The sequence below is a fragment of the Alternaria novae-zelandiae genome (genome assembly GCF_023758075.1).
Source record: "Alternaria novae-zelandiae strain BMP 2774 chromosome Unknown scaffold_1, whole genome shotgun sequence".
In the NCBI taxonomy this organism is placed as follows: Eukaryota; Fungi; Ascomycota; class Dothideomycetes; order Pleosporales; family Pleosporaceae; genus Alternaria; species Alternaria novae-zelandiae.
The window spans coordinates 43,788-61,894 of NW_026056961.1; the positions used below are offsets into that span (position 1 = coordinate 43,788).

Genomic DNA, 18,107 nt, shown 5'->3' on the forward strand with positions numbered 1-18,107 from the left:
ATCCCATTCCCCCAACACCGTACCTGCGCAAGCCTCACCTCGCGCACCTCCGGTCCAACGAAACCGCGTCCCCACGTCCCTCCACATGCGCCTCACAAAAGGCCATCACTACCCCTCCACCCCTCCCGCCTACCATTCGTCGAAGACCCTGATCCTTCAGCGCAAACGCACGCTGTCCAAGGCGATCCAAGGCGTGGCGGCGTGCGGCTCTGGCTCACGCTCGGCCAGCCAAGGAGACGTGATTGGCTGGATGTAAACGCCACTAACTTTGCCTTGCAGCCAATTCTGATCGCTACAACGAGGGTCACGGAGTGCGCTAAGGGGTTCTCACTTCTTTGTGGTCAGCGGGTGCTGCGATTTGGTCGGGATAGGCATGGTTGAAGGATGTTCTGGAAGGTGACAATACGGCGTAATGGGGTGCTATTCGTAGCACGAAAACCCCTCATGTTCTTACTATTTTGATTGACAGCCCGGCATATCCTTTCTGTTATTATTGAACGTGGTTCCTGTCGCTTTTCTTCTGTCATACTCTGGACTTTCGCTCGCTATAATACTGTCGTTACACTTAATTCTTCGATTGGGCCATTCGTCTCGTCATTCTATTCTATCTTACGAGCACAACGCTTTTGCATCTCTAATTATCTTTACTCAAAGAACCCATCAACGCATCACAACACCAACAACCAAACCCACACAATGCCACCAACCCCCCTCCCCACCACGACCCTCACTCCCGAAGCCCCACCAGCCATAATCCCCATCCCCAACGGCAGCTCCCACCGCGACGGCTTCAGCCCCGGCGCAATAATCGGCATCGTAATAGCCATCGTGTGCCTCCTCCTACTTGTCCCCATCATCGCCATTCTGCTCCGCCGCTACGAAAAGACGCGGTTACGCGAGACGCCCAAGCTCAGCCCTGGGAATCCGGGAAGCAGCAGCGATATCAGTCTGCGCAGTGTGCAGGAGAATCATAGTTTGAAGAGCATACTAGTGACGAAGGAGTTGTCGAGGTCGAGTATGAGGATGGAGATGGAGAGGGTGGATTCGGGGAGTGGGGTTCGGAGACCGGAGGAGTTTTATGGGCAGGGGAGGGAGAGGGAGAGGGGGTGGAGTTGTACGGAGGTTAGGGGTGGGTGAGAGGGAGGGGGGGTTTGTGATATTGCTTTTCATGATGACTGGCCATCATGTCGCATGCGTGGACGCCATGCGACGAATGGAACGGACCTCTCAAGCTCCGCTTATCGACACACAACATCCGCGACATTGGTGCGGCAGGTTCAGCCACTATCGCGGATAAGGCGACCAGCTCCGAAGAGACAGTTGAATATGTCTTGACAACCACGCCGTGCAGGCTCGATGGTATACAGTACCTCAATCAAGTCGCAGGAACAGTGCGTGGGCGAGTGGCAATGGTGACCCGAGTCAGACTTGATGGATGAGTCGGCTTCGTGATGGCGGCTGGATGGGTAATGGGTGAGGGCCACTGAAGAGAAAGGGTTGAAAGGGTAGTTTTGTATCTTTGTCGATGGTATTGCGACGTCTTACAACTTCCGATAAAGATGAACCTGCATACGCATATTCTCCAGCTCAATCGGATACCTCATCCTCTCATCCAACCTATACCACCTACTATCATCCTCTTTGATTTTCTCCCATCGCACAATCTCTTCCTTGCCGCGCTCATTCAAATTCCCGCTGGCCTGCTTCAACAGTGTATGGTCGAGGAGCCATTGCATGGGGTACTTCTTCTCAGCACCGTTCAGCGTGACGGATGAGTAACTTCCGGGGCTGTCGACGACGAGGAGGAGAGCGCCAGGCTGGAGTATCGATGTCATGAGGAGGAGGAACTTTTGGGTTAGGGGCAGTGAGGCTGTGTATAGTTCGTTTAGGGTGAAGAGGAGTGTGACGAGGTTTGCGTCGGCGAGTTGCTCGGTTAGTTCTTCAGCCGAGGCCTGGAGTACGTCTTGCTGCTTGAATCGTACGGTGACGTCTTCTGGGTTAAGAGGTGGAACGTTTGCGGCTCTTGCAGCGGCGGATGCGTATTTCGACAGTTCGGCTGGGACTGTGAGTTGTTTGGCGAGGTTCTCCACGACCACACTCCAGTCGGCGATGTCGATGGCGGTGATCTCCACATGACCTCTCGGACCATCTACGTCTTCTCCATCTTGTGAATACGTGGTCGACATCAGTTTTTGCAAGCCGCCCAAAGTCACAATTTCCGCGCCCGCTCCACCACCCAAACACACAATCTTCCTGTTCTTCGGCTTGGTTTGCTCTGTCTTGCCTTCTTGGTCCTCTTCCTCCTCTTCCTCATCAACCCACAACTCATCCCTCAACTCCCACATGAGATCCAAATATCCCAACGCGCGACTCGGACTCCACCTCGCCGCATACGCCTCCAAATACTCCTTCTTCCCAAATGCAGTCGCAAAGTCGCGCTTGTAAAGATGGCCCTTGACTTCCTGCAACAGCGGCGTAATATCCGCGCTCATCCTCTCCGCGAACGAGTTGCGGAAAATGTTCAACAAAAGTTGCTGGAGTTCAATCGGAATGTAAGAAATCCCCGGTCCTTTAGCGCCATTCGCCAGACGCTTTTCGGGCTTTTTAGGTTTCGCAGGTTGCGTTCCTTCTCTTTGCGCCTTACGCTTTGCGTTTAGTTTAGAATTAGGCGCCATGTTTCTTATTGGTGTTGGTATTGTTCTTGACAGCCGGGTGCGACAGTCATTGGACTAGGTGGGAAAGGATGGTGAAGGACTTGTTATCGATAAGTGGTAAGCGAAGAGAGTCGTGATTCGTCCCCGCTAGCTCAGTGCTCGGAATGCGTTCCGACGGCTCCAGCTCTATTGCCGACCTCGGGATATGTAGTGACGAGCACGCAGCTTGACTCATCTCGATCTCGACGAAGAGGAGCATACGCGTTTGACTCAGACTGAATCACTTTCTATATAAGTCGACGAGAGACGTTGACAATTACAAAAACACTCCATCGATTTACCAACCTCACAATGCGTCTCCCATACGTCCCCGACCCGCCGAACTTCACGTCCGAAGAAGACAAAGCCGTCGAGCAGCGCGTCAGACAACGGCGAGGCGAGAAGGGTCTCATAGCTCTGGATCGAACATTGCTCCATGCTCCCCCGGTCGCAGACGGATGGTAAGTTCCAAAGCATCATGCCCCAATCTTCCATGTCATGCTATCCTACCTAGTCCACACACGATGGACGGGCGCATAACACAGCCATTCACACTCCAATCAAACATCCACTTTGAAATGCGGCGAACTGACGGAGATGACCAGGAACTCATTCCTCGGTTCCATCCGCACAAAAACCAGTCTTCCCACATCCATCCGCGAAACAGCCATTTGCCGCGTTGCAGTTCTAAACAAAGCATGGTACGAATGGGAGTCTCATTCGCCGATTCTAGAATCAGCTGAAGGTATGCCTATTCCCCCATCACTCTATTCCCATTTCTCTTCTTCTCCTCTTCTGCTCTACCACCACTTCCAGACCCATACTCACTCCCCAACAAGATGTCACAAAAGCCCAAGTCCTCGCCGTCCTAAACTCCCAGCCTCGGGAACCGCTCTCGGCGTTGGGCGACAAGCTATCCGCTGTACTAGCCTACACAGACGCCATGACACTAGACGTGCGTGTGCCAGATAGCGTGTTTGAGCAGTTGAAAACGGTGGGGTTTAGCGAGAAGGAGATTGTGGAGATTACGGCGACGGTCGCGGCGTATAATTGCGTAAGCAGATTCTTGGTTGCGTTGGATGTGGGGGAGAGGAATGCGCAGACGGGGCCGAAGGAAGGGGGGAAGGAGTAAGCATCTATGAAACGATGGATCGATGTAATTGGCGAATGAGTCACTCAACTTGGGCTATCGATCGCACGTAGCATTGTATCTTTGCTGCATTCCAAGCACAGGCTTGACTTATCCTATATGTATATTCTCCATCTAACTGCCTGCACATCTCCCTCCTGAGCTCTATCGTCACCCATCACCTCTTACGCTACTCGACTCTGCCTAGCAATCTTCCTCCTCTGCGCTAACATATGCGAGAAGAGAATGTAACTTCCCGGAACATAGATCGCTAGTATAGCCCAAAGCGCGTACCCAAACAACTCGTTCCTTTCACTAGCCAAAGGGATAGCCTGGTACACCAACCAGCACTCACTCGAGATACCAAGAGGGTATAGAACGAGGAAGGTGTTGTAGCGCAACCAAGTCCAGAGCTTCGGAACTCCGGCACCGGATAAGGAAAAGACGAAGTAGGAGTAGCGAATTACTTCTGTCACGCTCCACGCGAGCAGCATGGTGCTGTAGGCGGGCGAGTGACGGGTCGAGAGGGGGAAGGCGGGGGGCGAGGCGATGAGGTGGACGAGGAGGAAGCGGGATGCGACTTGCATAAGGGTAGTTAGAAGGGGAGCGCGGACAAGTCCTATTCACGCTGTTAGCAAGGTTCTGTACTCGAATTCGCTCTACCATCCTCCCCTCCACCGCCCCTCCGCCTCCCCCACCCACCCATGGGCGCGGACGAGAAGACGTTATTAGCAAGGCTGATGAAGCCAGTAGAATTCACTCCACCATCCTCCTAGACTTACCGACAAGACTATGCAACACCTCCATCCCCGCCAACGTCTGCACCCCCCTCGTATACCCCTCCAAATTCCCATACACCTTCCCACTGCCCAACCCCCTCTTCGTGGCCGTAAACCAATCGCCCTTGCCAAAGAACGCACCAGCCTTCTGTGCATTCACCACCTCGTTTGCACCGATAGTAACAGTCTGAAACAGCACGCCTGCCCAGAGCGCGGCGGAGACGGCATTGTACAGCATGAGGTATGCGTTCTTCGCTCCTCCGGATGGTTTGGTGGGTCGCTGGTCGTTGGGGGCCGCGGCTCGCGCAGCCTGAGATGTTTTGGATTTGGTGGACATGTTCGTGATCAATTATGATGCAATTGATCTGAAGCAAAGATGAAAGAAGCGGTCCTGAAGATACAAGTGAGGTGATGACGGGGTTTGTGTGCCTGAGGCCCAAGGGAAGTATGCAGCAAGCTGCCCTTTTCTGCGCATGCAGCTCGCTGCTCGCGTACCTGAGGACCCTTGTTCTTGGCGCCGGATTCCCGAGGTCCCATCCACGTGGGATGAGATCATCATAGATTATCTCGACGTGAGCGCCCACGACCTTCATCATCGCAATGAACAAGATATTCGGGACACGTAGCACATCAATATTCACAAGCACTCGAGTCAGAATCATCCATATCGCAGATTCATCTAAATCCTCGCATACTAATTACACCGGTCATCCCTCATCTCGCTCTTCTTATATTTCACCGGGGGCAATGAGCATGCTCAGAGAATCGACCGCTCGTAGGTACTAGTACCCTATGTAAATTCAATTCAAAGACATCCATGCAAAAAACGCCCTGCTATGCAAATGCAAACAAAATGCGACTAGATATGATAAGAGAGAGAGAGATGCAAGCAAGGGTATCGTCAAACCACCCAACCATGACTGCGAGCCGAGATATATGTCCTGGAGAAAGCAGAGACAGAAGGTCCACTGAAGTTATCCATCTCTTGAAACTGCGTGATGCCGGCTGATTACAAGAATACCTGAATCATGCTCTTCTTATGGGACACGTTCTTATCGCAATCCTCGACCACGCAGACCTTGAAAGGGTTCGTGTTTGCGCGCGTCTCCTTGCCTTTAGCACTACGCTTTGCCGATCGATTGGCTGTGCATTCGCCGCAGTAAACCTAGCATTAACATGTTAGTTTGTCGTCGTGCCGTCCGTCACAAGCTGAGACTTACATGACCGCATCCCTTGACAATCCACACCTGCCTCTTGATCTCGTCGCTGCCGACACACAGCTGTTCTTCGCAATTGGGACATATAAGCGCCTCTCCTTCTTCTTCTGGGCTCCTCGTGAAGCCTTCCGGGGCTGGCGGTGGCGCATCGTAGGTAGCGGGAGGGGGTGGTGCTTCGCGTACCCGTGGGCCAATGTCGAAGCCTATGATATCGAAATCCAAATTGGGTGCTTGGAATGCGCCTACTCGGATGTGCGGCGCACGGCCCCGAGAGGCACTGCGAGAAGGGGCGACGGGTTCGTGGAAGCGGTTTGCGGTCCGGTTGACCTGCTCGTGGAATCGATCGACTTGGGCTCGGAGGTGCGTGAAACGTCCGTTCAATGTTCCAAAGAGATCCATGACGTTGTCCAACTGCTCATTTCTCTGCCGTCTCCGTGCCTCTGCCTCTGGTAACGCGTTCGCCCGTATGAACCGCACATCCTCGCCATCGGATTCGTTCTCGTCGACTGGTTGAAGGTGGCGCTGACCGGGTATTGTGCGCGACGAAATGAACTCGATCTCGGGCGAGCTTGGTTGCGGCGCTGGTGGGTCGGGGTGCCACTCCTCCTCGCCGTTGTCGAGGTCAATGATGATGTCAAAGCCCCTTGGCAAACGACGTGGGTGACGGCCACCGCGATGCGACTCTTGCTGTCCTCTGTCCTGTTGTTGTTGTTGTTGTTGTTGTTGTTGTTGCTCGCGTGGGTTGTTGCCATTGAGACTCGCCCCGTCGCCCGAATCATCGGCTGTCAAATCAATGATGTCGTCGTCCTGGCTCAGGTCGATAGCCACATCGTCCTCGTCGTCCCCCGTCAGGTCGACAGACGCTGTTGTGTGTTGACTTGCCGAGCCAGCCGGCCGCCTGTAGTCGAAGCCATCGCCCGCGAACCGTCTGGATGCCGAAGACGCCATGTTGCCCAATCTTGGCAGGTGTAACCCGGCGGTATGCGAGTGCTGGGCGCTGGAGGAGGCGCGTTCTATGGGCGGGCGGGCGTGCGATCGCAATGCAGACTCGAAGGTCGGGGTGGGCTGGCGGTCGAAATGATAGCGGGCGGGTGGGTCGTAGATGTCGTTAGCAGGGCTCTGCCTATCGTCGTAATCGTATCCGAAGGGAAGGCCGTGGTAGGTTGGGGGAGCTTCGCGGTTGTCGGGGAAGGAGCCATTTCTCCAGGCAGGCGAGGCAGACGCTTGCTCGCCGTCCATTTGTGCATGTGAGCGCTGCAGCAGCCGTGGTCAGCCAATCTTCACCCTGTTGTTGTTTATGTTGGCGGTACTACCGCCGACGGCACTCACCTTCTGCTGTCTGTGCGTGAACCCACTCGGTCGTCCTTCGCCTTCCATGCCGGATGTCAGGCTGGTGATGGTTGCGGGGTGCGTGGTGAGGTTGGCGGCGGGCGAGAGTAGCACCGGCGAGTGTCGAAGGGGGAAGGTTGGGCCCGTCTCGTGCCGTTGGGGGTGCTGAGTTCGGCGAAACTGTGGTGGCGCTCCAACATCCATCTGGGCAGTATGACAAACGCCAGAACGTCAAATCCAAGATCACCCATCACCCTTCACCGTCGATTGGAATCGAACAATGACTATAGACCGCTATTCTGTCCGTTTCTATCGTCTTCTGCGACCCAGCCCCTTCATCAAAGCGCATTGTTTTGCTCTTGCATGTGCGAGATGGATCGTGACGTAGTGTTTTACAGCATGTGGTAGTATCCTATTCAAATTTTGGTCGTAAAACCCCCCAGCCTAAATGCATCCGCGAGCTCCTGATTCTACACACTGATGAAATAGCAGCCAATGTACACATCTGCCTGCCCTGTCACAAAAACTTTACGCCATCAAAAGTCACCCCTGAAGCCTAAACACTTCAAACTGCTGCCAATACAACCAAGCCACCCTCTGGGTTCAGGGCGACTACATTCTCGGCCTTGCCACCCCAGGCGACGTCCTTCGCTGGAGCTGCCTTCCTCACCAGCTCAGCCCAGCTCTTCGACGCCTTGGTGTATTGTTGCACAGAGACGCTGCCCGTGCCGGCAATCGCGAGGAACGTGCCGGTGTAGTCCCAGCTGCAGCTGGTGACTGGGCTGCCAGATTCCAATGTGTGAATTGCTGCCTGCTTCCGGATATCCCAAATCGCGACGCTGGAGGAATTCTGCTGTACTACGGCGAACCACGTTCCGTTCTCGGAGAACTTCAGATCCGCAACGGGCGCGCCAGTCTCGAGTTCAGCCATCTTGGCACCAGTCTTGATATCGTATATCCGGATGTTGCCGTCGGAGCTTCCGAGGAAGAAGAGCATGCCGTCGACGTGGAAGGAGACGCAGGTGATTTCGGCTTCGACGTAGACTTGCGAAACGGTCTTGAAAGTGGTGAGCTCGTGGATTGCGTAGCGTTTGTCGGCGCCGGCGGTAGCGAGCATCTTGCCGCTGGGGTGTAGCGACATGGATGTGACGGCGCCAGCGTGTGATCCGATCTGGGCAACCTCATCGCCGTTGGAAAAGACCTTGACTGTGCCTGTCGAAGTGCCGATAAGAGCGCGCTCTCCCCACCATGCTGTCGAAGTGACGGCGCTGCCAGCGTTGAATGTCTCCAGAACCTTGCCTTGGGCCAGCGAGTAGACACCCGCGGTACCATCAGCTCCACCGAATAGGACCAGCTCGGCCTCGTTGACAGCGATGCAGCTGCTGCCTGGGAATAGCGAGTCGGTCGTCTTGGCAATGTCGTAGTTCGAGATGGCGTCTCCAGAGGCCCAGCCCGCGGGTACGGGTCTCTTTCGTCGCGAGCCAAACAGCCTGTAGTGCGTTAGTACGGGGCTCTCACATGGTATGTAATCTCGGGGGGATAAGACTCACTCTTTCTGTGTTTCGTCAACGAGGGCGGCAAGCTCCTCAGGCAGGCCCTGGCCGTCCACCTGCATCGCATCGCCCTGGCCGCCGCCTCCACTGACGGTGACGTTGGACAGAGCTTCGCGCGCCTCGTCTCGCTCTTTTGATATGCGCGCAATGACCCGTGTCGCAGCGTCGTTCTGGTAGAGGGCCGTACTCAGCTCCTGCCTCGTTTGCGCCAAGTGCTGCTTGAGCGTGTGTGTCTCTAGTACCAGGGCATCCCACTCATTCTGGAAGGCGCTGAGCATGGCGGGTATCGAGGTGAAGCTGGGGGCGCGTGGGGTAACGACATTGGGCGACTTGAGCTCGATGAGGTCCTCGGTCGCGAGGTCTTCGCCAGTAACGGGGTCGGTGTGGTGTTCCGAGATGTGCGCCTCGATCAGGCGCTTTTCGAAGACGTTGCCCGATTTACGCGAGGCAACGGGTTCGCGGGGAGCTTCGCCAGAGATTGCGCAAAGCATGGTGACGTGGAGTGGTGTTGGAGGTTGTTGCTGTCGCGCTCGTGAACTTTTCGGTCTTGGGCCAGAGGCGCGCTAGTCTCCGTCCGTGCGCGTAGATGGTCCAGATATCTCAGGAACATCCACCCCAAACACTTGTTGGAAGTCTACATGGCCATGCTTTTGTGTGTGTAGGTGATAATCTACAGTGGTGTCTACATCTTCAAGTATGGTTTGTGATATAGTCCTTTGAAGCTGATCTCCCGTACAAGAGGTTCGCGTGCTCCGTGTTGCCGCCTTGTGCCTAGAACGAGTTGCTCTTACAGGACGGATCAGACGTATGGCTCGAGAAATGCGGCCTGCCACTCCCACCATCTACGTACCCGCAATGAAGCATTTCAGGTATCTTCAACGGGATGTGCTACAACTACATCTGCTCGTGTGGTTCTTCCCGATTAAACTTATCATGCAGTAGCAGAGACCACACGTCCGGTCCGACATGCTCACCTCGTACAAGTTCGTCCGCTAGCCAGTAAGTTCGGTATCGCGCTGCTCGAAGTCGGGAAATACATGCAGAAGTCCTCATGGACCTCGACGTCTGGACTCAATACTCACGACATGTCACCAAGTTTAGCATTGTCTTGGCTTTCTCCAGCCGTCTGCTTGGCGATGGAAGCGCAAAGGCACGCCGGCACGAGAACTCGGACCGGCATCTCGCACTCCCGACTTCCATCGAATCAGAGTAACCGCCGTGCGTCGCGCCTCGCACCCGCGTAAACACAACTAATCGTTTACCCCAGAGTTTTGCGCCTCGTATGTCCTCCATGCCAGCCGAACCCCAAACGGGATTCTCTCCGGGTAAACAAGCTCTCCACAGTGTGAATCTACGGAACCAATGACCCCGCTATGTTGCCTCTCTGGCCCTCGCATCGTTGCCAAGCCATGCAAGTCCGACCTCCATGATGACGGTACTGCGGGGGAGCGCGCCTTGGGTGCATATCCGCCTATCCTAGCCATGCAAACGGTAAGTCTGAACCGAGATCACGATGCGTGCTTTGTTGTTGTAGTGCATCAGACTAGTACACACGGCTGCACGCCCTCGAGTATAAGAAGGCGAAGGTTCCCTCGGACGATCAGCATCCAACACGGTCCTGGCTTTCTCAATACCTTCAGGCACCATGATCACCAAAGGCCTTTTCGCTCTTGGGGTGGCGGTACCTGCGTTTGCAAGTTCGCTGGTTCAACGCCAAAGCTCATCACTTGAAGCTTGCCCTGGGTACACTGCCAGCAACCTTCAGGATAATGGCTCCAAGGTTACCGCGGACCTTACGCTTGCGGGCACCGCTTGCAATGTCTACGGCGAAGACTTGACTGACCTCAAGCTTGAAGTCGAGTACCAGACTGGTGCGTTCTTCAATCATTACAATCGTTCCTAGTGCTAACCAATCTCACAGCCGAACGCCTCCACGTCAAGATCTTCGATGCTGAAGAGCAAGTCTTCCAGATCCAAGAATCTGTCTGGCCTCGTCCTTCCGATGATGAGGGTGTCAGCCCCGAGGACTCTGCCCTGTCATTCACATGGACCGACAGCCCGTTCTCGTTCGCCATCAAGCGCAAGGAGACCAATGAGACTCTCTTCGACACCTCCGCTGCATCGCTCGTCTTTGAGTCGCAGTACCTTCGTCTCAGGACTGCTCTGCCTCCTTCGCCCAACCTATACGGTCTTGGTGAATCGACTGACCATTTCCATCTGAACACCACCAACTACACCCGCACTCTCTGGAACCGTGATGCCTACGGTACCCCAGAGGGTTCCAACCTCTACGGAGCTCACCCCATCTACTTTGATCACCGCGGCGAGAACGGCACTCACGGTGTCTTCTTGGCCAGCTCCCAGGGTATGGACATCAAGATCGACGACTCCCAGGGCCAGTTCCTTGAGTACAACACTCTAGGTGGTGTTCTTGACTTCTACTTCCTTGCTGGTCCTGGACCGAAGGAAGTCGCAGTCCAGTACTCTGCTCTCTCTGGTCTTCCCGCTATGATGCCTTACTGGGGTTTCGGATCTCATCAATGCAAATACGGTTACCGTGATGTTTGGCAAGTTGCTGAGGTAGTTGCCAACTACTCCGCTGCCGACATTCCTCTTGAGGTGAGTTCTGCCATTATGTAAGGCGTCCATATATCTTTACTAACATTGCCAGACCATGTGGACCGACATCGACTACATGGAGCTCCGTCGCCTGTTCACTCTGGATCCAGAGCGTTACCCTCTTGAACTGGTCCGCGAGGTGGTTGACTACCTCCATGCCCACCAGCAGCACTACATCATGATGGTCAACTCGGCTGTCTGGAGCGGTGACTACGATGGCTACAATGACGGTGCCGAGCTCGATGTTTTCCAGAAGCGCGAGAATGGCTCTTTCTTCGAAGGCGCTGTCTGGCCCGGCCCAACTGTCTTCCCCGACTGGTTCCACCCCAACACCCAGCAGTACTGGGACCAGAAGTTTGCCGAGTTCTTCGACCCTGCGACCGGTGTTGATATCGACGGTCTGTGGAACGACATGAACGAGCCTGCCAACTTCTGCCCGTACCCTTGCGAAGATCCTGTAGCCTACTCAGAGGAGTCCAAGAACCCGCCTGAGCCACCGCCAGTCCGCACCTCTGCCGACGGCCGTCAGATCCCTGGCTTCCCTGCGGGACTCCAGCCGCAGTCCAACTCCACGCTGAAGACCCGCTCAAGCTCCCCTCTCAGCAAGCGCTCCAACTTCAAGCGTCAAGCCTCCAACAACACCGAAGACCTTGCCGCGCACCCCGGTCTTCCCGGTCGTGACCTGATCAACCCGGAGTACCAGATCGCTAACGCTGCTGGCTCCATCAGCAACAAGACCCTCGACACCGACATCCAGAACTACGACGGAACATACCACTATGATACCCACAACTTCTGGGGCTCGATGATGTCGATTGCTTCGCACAAGAGCATGCTTGCGCGCCGTCCTGAACGTCGTCCTTTGATCATCACTCGCTCTACTGTAAGTCTTCACGTGTCATCATTTTGAACTATAACTAACAAGATTTCTAGTTCGTCGGTCTGGGTACCTACCTCGGAAAGTGGCTCGGTGATAACGTCTCGGAATGGACGCAATACCGCTTCTCCATCGCCGGCATCCTCAACTTCAACTCCATCTTCCAGATACCCATGGTCGGTCCTGACATCTGCGGTTTCGCCGGCAACACCACCGAGACACTCTGCGCACGCTGGGCAACCCTCGGTGCCTTCTACCCCTTCATGAGGAACCACGCTGGCGACACATCAATCGACCAAGAGTACTACCGCTGGCCCCTGACCACCGCCGCAGCCAAGAACGCCATCGCCGTCCGCTACCGTCTACTCGACTACTTCTACACAGCCTTCCACCGCCAGACCACCACCGGAGAACCCAGCTTGAACCCGCTGTGGTTCCACTACCCCACCGACCCCAACACCTTCGCCCTCGAATACCAGTTCTTCTACGGCGACGCCATCCTCGTGTCGCCCGTGCTGGAGGAAAACTCCACCAGTGTATCCATCTACCTCCCCAACGAAGTCTTCTACGACTACTGGACCGGCGAGCGCATCCAAGGAAACGGAAGCATGATCGATCTGACCGACATCGGTTTCGACTCTATCCCCCTCCATGTCCGCGGCGGCTCCATCCTGCCTCTGCGCGCTGAATCCGCAAACACGACGACCGAGCTGCGGAAGCAGGACTTTGTCTTGTGGATCGCGCCGAACGCTACGAATCAGGCTTCGGGCTCGCTGTACCTCGACGACGGCGATAGCATCGAGCAGCCGTCTACGTCCATGATCACGTTCTCCTACGACAACGGCAAGTTCAGCATGAACGGTGAGTTTGGATACGAGACAGAGTGTGTGGTTAAGAATATTACTATTCTTGGTACTGGAAGAAGTGTTCAGGGCCCTGTTGCGCTCAATGGAAGCTTCGAGTATGACTTTGGTGCTGGGGCCGGTATGCCGGAGTATACGGGTAAGGCGCAGAAGCGGAGTTTGGGTGTTGGTGCGGCGTGGGGTGTTGGGATGGGGTTGGCGAGTGTGTTGTTGAACTTGTAGATAGGAGGGAGCCGGGAGACAATGTGAAGTGACTAGCGCTTCTGTTGTCGAAGTACATGTACGTTTGAGGAATACATGGAGCGACCAGCGCTGCAATCATCTTACCAAATATACCTTTAACGAATACATCAACCGCCCAGCGCTCCAACCATCCCCCCAAACCATCCCCTGAAGCCGACATCCCCCCTCCACCCTACCCTCTACGCACCCCCCCTCACAACATCTCCCCCAACGGACTCCTCCCCACCCTCTTCCCCTCCCTCTTCACCCTCATCTCCTCCACAGTCATAACCTTCCGCTGCGCAGGCACCAACCTCCTCCCCCCTTCTTCCAACTCCCCAGCCGGACCAAGCACACTCAACAGCCTAATCCGCTGTCCCATCCCAAACGTCCTCTTCCCCTTCTTCTCCATATCTTTCTTCTTCTTCTCCAGAACCCGCTTTAGCGCTAGTCTTTTTCTGCCGAGCCGCTTTGAGCTTGCGAGGAGTTGTTTCTTGGTGGAGGGCTTTTTGGTGAGGGTGCCGGTTTCACCGCCGAGGGTAAGTGGTGTTGCGGGTGCGAGTTGTGTTGGTGAAGAGGTGGCGGCAAGGCGGCTTCGCGTTCGCATGGCTGGTGGGCCGTTTGTGCGGCGCTCGAGCTGGCGGCGCGCGCGGCAGAGGTGCCAGGTTAGGCGGCGACAAAGGCGCGAGTGGGGGCTCATTGTGGAGGAGTGAGGGAGGCGCGGAAGTAGTCCAGCTACTTTTGGGTGGTGGAGAGGTGGGTTTTAGGGGTGCGAGGAGGATGTCAAGACTTTTGGGGTGGAAGATATGAGGGGGTGGAAGGTGTTGTAGGTGTCTGGGGGTGGTTTTGAAGAGAGGACGGCGAGGTTTTGATACTCTGGAGGATAACAGGAGTGACAATAGAACTAGCAGAATAGAAGTGTACAATAGCTTTGCAGACTACGATGGGCGTGGATAGAAGCATCTCCTTCCTATTGTGTTGTATTGAAGTGAGGTGAAGGTGAAGGTGGGATTGTTCCGGTCACTTCGACTGACTACGTTTCCGCATACATGCTCTCGTCTATCCAAGGCCTAGGCGGACATGTCTTCACCCACTGCCGATGCAGCTTTCTTGTCATCTCGACCTTGTTCCAGAAGTTATCCCAGTATGCTTTGTTGACTGCTGGGTTGTGGCTGCGGAAATATCGCTCGTGGCCCTGATGCTTCATCTCCTGCAACCTGCGAATACAAAAACGCAAGTTGGCGACATCCGCAACTACTTCGTTACTGACGTTTACCCATGCCTCGCCTGGTTCTTCTTCTGACTCTGACTGTCGTTGCTGAGATTGCAGATGGTCGTCCAGTGAAACAACTTCAAATGCGCACCCAGCCCAGGGGCCATTTGAGAAGTTGAAGGCTTGTCCTGGGTTGGGACAATCTGGGTTACTACACGTGAGAACTAAGAATATGTTCGCCAATGTCAGCGCTTGGTCGCTCTCCGGTAGTGGTCGCGATTTGTTCTTCGGAACTTTTTTCACTTGTTCCGACAGCTCGCGGTAGATTCGTTGCATCCTGGGAATTACTGGCTCGTGGAACTTGGGTAGTGAGTCCCAATCTGGTGCTGGACAGGTTGGCTCTTGCAACTGATCCGAGCGTACGTATTGTCTAGTAGTGATGTTGCGAAGCACCCACTCTCTCTGTGTGTCTCGTAGATTGAAACGATCGAACCGACCAAGATCTCGCTCGATCTTGTCCCGATCCCCCGGTCTTAACGTCAGCTCATATTTTGCCATCTTCAATCCTCGTCCGGGTTGGTATCCACGCATGGGCTCCATGAGAGAGCACCAATCATACGGCGGTCGGCACCTGAATTGGTCCCATCTCCGATCTTTGACACTTTGCTGCGACCTCATTTCCTGACGTCCATTGATCAAGACAGGCGTGTCTTCGACACCATAGTTCCGCATTTGATCGGCGGTGAGCTTTGAATCCTCATGGTGGAACTCAACTTTCTTGCCTACCCAGTTTGTTTTCTGATAGGTCCAGTGTATACGGGCTAAGGCGAGTGGCCACAGACGAGCAGACGAGAGGGATAATGCGACGAAGTCTTCTCGATTGAACTCTTCCACTGAGGGGCGGCTATGCCAGCGTTCATAGCCAAGTGCTTCCCAGTCAACCTCTTCGCGAAGTAGGATGTAATCGAAAATCTGGTCAATGATCTCGTTTGGCAGGCGCTCGAAGAGGTCTCCACTGGGTGGATAGTAGTGCTGGGGCCGTGGGTTCACAAACATATTGTAAAACCAGTACTCGTCTTTCCGCTCAAATAACTTCGGGGTGTCGTCTTTGTATTTGCAGAGTGTATGGTATTGATCGAGCTCCGGACAAATAAGTAAGTAGTAATAAGGAAACCCGAGGACTGGGGGAGGCCCATTTTGTTTACCCTCAATTATAGCGTCCATGTCTTCTGGTCGTATTCACGTTGCTGTTGTCAAAAAGGGACGACGATGGATCTGTAAGAAAAGTTGAGTGATCGCGGCTGCCCCCTGTTAATCAATGTTGATGCGACGCCGCAGCACAGACCTAACCCAAAACGGAAGGAACAGCCCATGTACCCGCCAAATAGACACCTGAGCAACATCAACCAAGACATACGATTTTGGCGCGCGTAAAGGACCTACTATCTATCTTTGCGTCTGAACGTGATGTTCGAATTCTAGCAGCCGGCCGAGGCGAATACATCCAAGGTGTATGGTTTGTGACGTAGCCTGGACGCAATCGCAGCAACTGTTTATTCAACACCTCTCGATCCACATCGCCATTGTTCCATCTCCTCCGACGTGCCCTTTCCCGGCTTCGGCTTGCGAAACGCGCGCGTCGCACCTGCTCTCAGTACTCAGCCGCCGCTCTACATCACCACCTACTTCCTCCTCCCATGTTTCGCAATCAAGCTCCTCGACTCACCACACAGCCAGATATGCGGCCCTGCCTCGCCGTCCTTAAGCCCATGTTCATTGATGATATGCTCAATCTGTTTTGCGCGACCGCGATTGGCGCTCAGGGTAGTGAGGCTCTCGGCCCAACCGTAGAGGAAGATGGATTTATTGAGGTGGCCGAGTTCGGCGGCGACGGCGGTGGCGGCGCTGGGGAGGCTGTCGGTTATGGTGTCGACGTTGGGGGTTTTGGCGGTGATGGGGAGGGCGAAGTTGGGAGGGACGGGGTAGTCGGAGAGCGCGGCCTGGTGGGCATGTTAGCTTTGGATCATGTGAAGATGTATGAGAGTACGTACCCATTCTTCAACAAGCTTCTCTTGTGACCACGACTCGCAGTCACCTTGTCGGAGAAGTAGATCCGCTCTTGTCTTCTCTGTATCAGTTGCCAGAGTCTGCACTATCAGATTCATCTGCTCGGCTGCTTCGCGCGTGCACACCATGGGATGTGCGCCGATGGCAGGGTATAGATGGGTCGGTAGCAGATGCTCTTGGGCCTCCTCTTCGATCTGGGCGCGTACTTCGCCCGGATACCAATCCAGTATTGGGCAAGGCTTGTGGGAGATATCAGAAATAAGGGCGAGTAGAATGGTGCAATCGATGTTCAATGTGTCGCTCAAAGCTCGGGATCGATCAATAAGTAGGCAAGGTAGAACAGCGTCTATGGAGAGCGCGGGTGGAATGCCGTCTCCGCATTGTACTATCGCACCCGTAGCGCGTATCTTGTTGATAATCATATCGATAGCTGGTGTTTTCCCAGCCGAGATTCGCGTTAGGACGAACCGCACCTTGGGCGGTCGACCGCGAATAGGGTTTGCACGCGCAGCTCTTGCAAGACCTCGCGCGTTTCGCACCACGTCGATTTGGTCTTCGTCGTCATCGTCGTCTTCCGGCGGAGGCGGCATATCTTCGTCATCTTCAGAGTCCGAGTCGTTGACCCAACCCAACTTCGCAAGATCGAAGAGAATACGCTTTTCCGAGACGGTTGATACTCGTATCCACTCTGCACCCTCTTCTGCAACGATGTCGACGAGCGCGGAAGTCTTGTTCTTGGCTTGGCTTCCTTTCGCCAGGCTGACCCCCTTTGTTGTGCTCTTTCCTGCGGGTGCTTTGTGCCGGTCCCAGAAGAAGTATTTGCGAAAGCTTTGGATTCCCATTGAGCGCTTTGCTGCGCCCCACAGTGCCTCGTAGTAGAGAAGATTTGAGGACACAATGTAGTGTCGGGCCTTCTCCTCATCCATTGACGACCCTGCGATCTTCTGTAGGAAGGCTAGCTCGTTGCGCATGTCATTCCGAAGATTCCGATATCTAGTACAGTTAGTCATGGTCTGAGGCTGCCAATCTAATCACGAAGCAGCTCACCCCTTCTCAGAAGAACCTCCCCTAGAGGTATACGCTATGTTGTATACTGTGAATGTGAAAGCAAACCCACCGCAAACACCTCCAGGGTCATATGAGGTTTAATCTGGGAAGTCGGGAGCCTTCGTTTAGATGATTATATGATTGCAATCGTATAGACGTACTCAACTGGATTGTAAACCTTCCCAACCTTTTGCTTCTCAAGGACTGCCGCAATGTACGTCTCGACCTCGTCGTTGAGATGGTTGCCGCGCGCCACTAGCTCTTGGATAGTAGCTTCGAGCTCAGCCCTTGGGGTGGGCATCTTGCCGTCAGCTGACTCTTCCCCAAGACCAATCTGGCTGAAGTCTTGTGTGATGGATTCTGCCATGATCACCTCAGGCCAGGAAAATCCCGGACAGGTCTGGAGACTGCTTTATGACGAGATGGAGCAAATGGGAAGGTCTGGCGACAGTGTAGGCTCCAGAGTCCGGTATGTTTGATAGTGCACGCTGGCTAGTTG

At 54.6% G+C, this 18,107-nt stretch overlaps 8 protein-coding genes across 8 annotated transcripts; 2 read left to right on the forward strand and 6 right to left on the reverse strand.

Moving 5' to 3' along the window:
* Window positions 1-1,541: 1,541 nt before the first annotated feature.
* J4E88_000007 (uncharacterized protein) lies at window positions 1,542-2,675 on the reverse strand (the record flags this gene model as incomplete). The annotated part of the gene is made up of 1 exon (XM_049393688.1): window positions 1,542-2,675. The coding sequence occupies one exon, from the start codon at window positions 2,673-2,675 to the stop codon at window positions 1,542-1,544; it is 1,134 nt and encodes a 377-aa protein (XP_049259517.1).
* Window positions 2,676-3,005: 330 nt separating this feature from the next.
* On the forward strand, window positions 3,006-3,825 carry J4E88_000008 (uncharacterized protein; the record flags this gene model as incomplete). Its single annotated transcript, XM_049393689.1, has 3 exons — window positions 3,006-3,154; window positions 3,299-3,438; window positions 3,533-3,825. The coding sequence occupies 3 exons, from the start codon at window positions 3,006-3,008 to the stop codon at window positions 3,823-3,825; spliced, it is 582 nt and encodes a 193-aa protein (XP_049259518.1).
* A 182-nt stretch (window positions 3,826-4,007) lies between these two features.
* On the reverse strand, window positions 4,008-4,938 carry J4E88_000009 (uncharacterized protein; the record flags this gene model as incomplete). Its single annotated transcript, XM_049393690.1, has 2 exons — window positions 4,008-4,441; window positions 4,605-4,938. 2 exons carry the CDS (start codon window positions 4,936-4,938, stop codon window positions 4,008-4,010), a joined length of 768 nt encoding a protein of 255 aa, XP_049259519.1.
* A 672-nt stretch (window positions 4,939-5,610) lies between these two features.
* J4E88_000010 (uncharacterized protein) lies at window positions 5,611-7,351 on the reverse strand (the record flags this gene model as incomplete). Its single annotated transcript, XM_049393691.1, has 4 exons — window positions 5,611-5,766; window positions 5,822-7,072; window positions 7,148-7,312; window positions 7,346-7,351. 4 exons carry the CDS (start codon window positions 7,349-7,351, stop codon window positions 5,611-5,613), a joined length of 1,578 nt encoding a protein of 525 aa, XP_049259520.1.
* A 361-nt stretch (window positions 7,352-7,712) lies between these two features.
* On the reverse strand, window positions 7,713-9,191 carry J4E88_000011 (uncharacterized protein; the record flags this gene model as incomplete). The annotated part of the gene is made up of 2 exons (XM_049393692.1): window positions 7,713-8,637; window positions 8,698-9,191. 2 exons carry the CDS (start codon window positions 9,189-9,191, stop codon window positions 7,713-7,715), a joined length of 1,419 nt encoding a protein of 472 aa, XP_049259521.1.
* Window positions 9,192-10,345: 1,154 nt separating this feature from the next.
* Window positions 10,346-13,281, forward strand: J4E88_000012 (uncharacterized protein; the record flags this gene model as incomplete). The annotated part of the gene is made up of 4 exons (XM_049393693.1): window positions 10,346-10,571; window positions 10,622-11,319; window positions 11,372-12,202; window positions 12,253-13,281. The coding sequence occupies 4 exons, from the start codon at window positions 10,346-10,348 to the stop codon at window positions 13,279-13,281; spliced, it is 2,784 nt and encodes a 927-aa protein (XP_049259522.1).
* Window positions 13,282-14,314: 1,033 nt separating this feature from the next.
* Window positions 14,315-15,550, reverse strand: J4E88_000013 (uncharacterized protein; the record flags this gene model as incomplete). The annotated part of the gene is made up of 1 exon (XM_049393694.1): window positions 14,315-15,550. One exon carries the CDS (start codon window positions 15,548-15,550, stop codon window positions 14,315-14,317), a length of 1,236 nt encoding a protein of 411 aa, XP_049259523.1.
* Window positions 15,551-16,176: 626 nt separating this feature from the next.
* On the reverse strand, window positions 16,177-17,975 carry J4E88_000014 (uncharacterized protein; the record flags this gene model as incomplete). The annotated part of the gene is made up of 3 exons (XM_049393695.1): window positions 16,177-16,494; window positions 16,546-17,554; window positions 17,770-17,975. 3 exons carry the CDS (start codon window positions 17,973-17,975, stop codon window positions 16,177-16,179), a joined length of 1,533 nt encoding a protein of 510 aa, XP_049259524.1.
* Window positions 17,976-18,107: the final 132 nt, after the last annotated feature.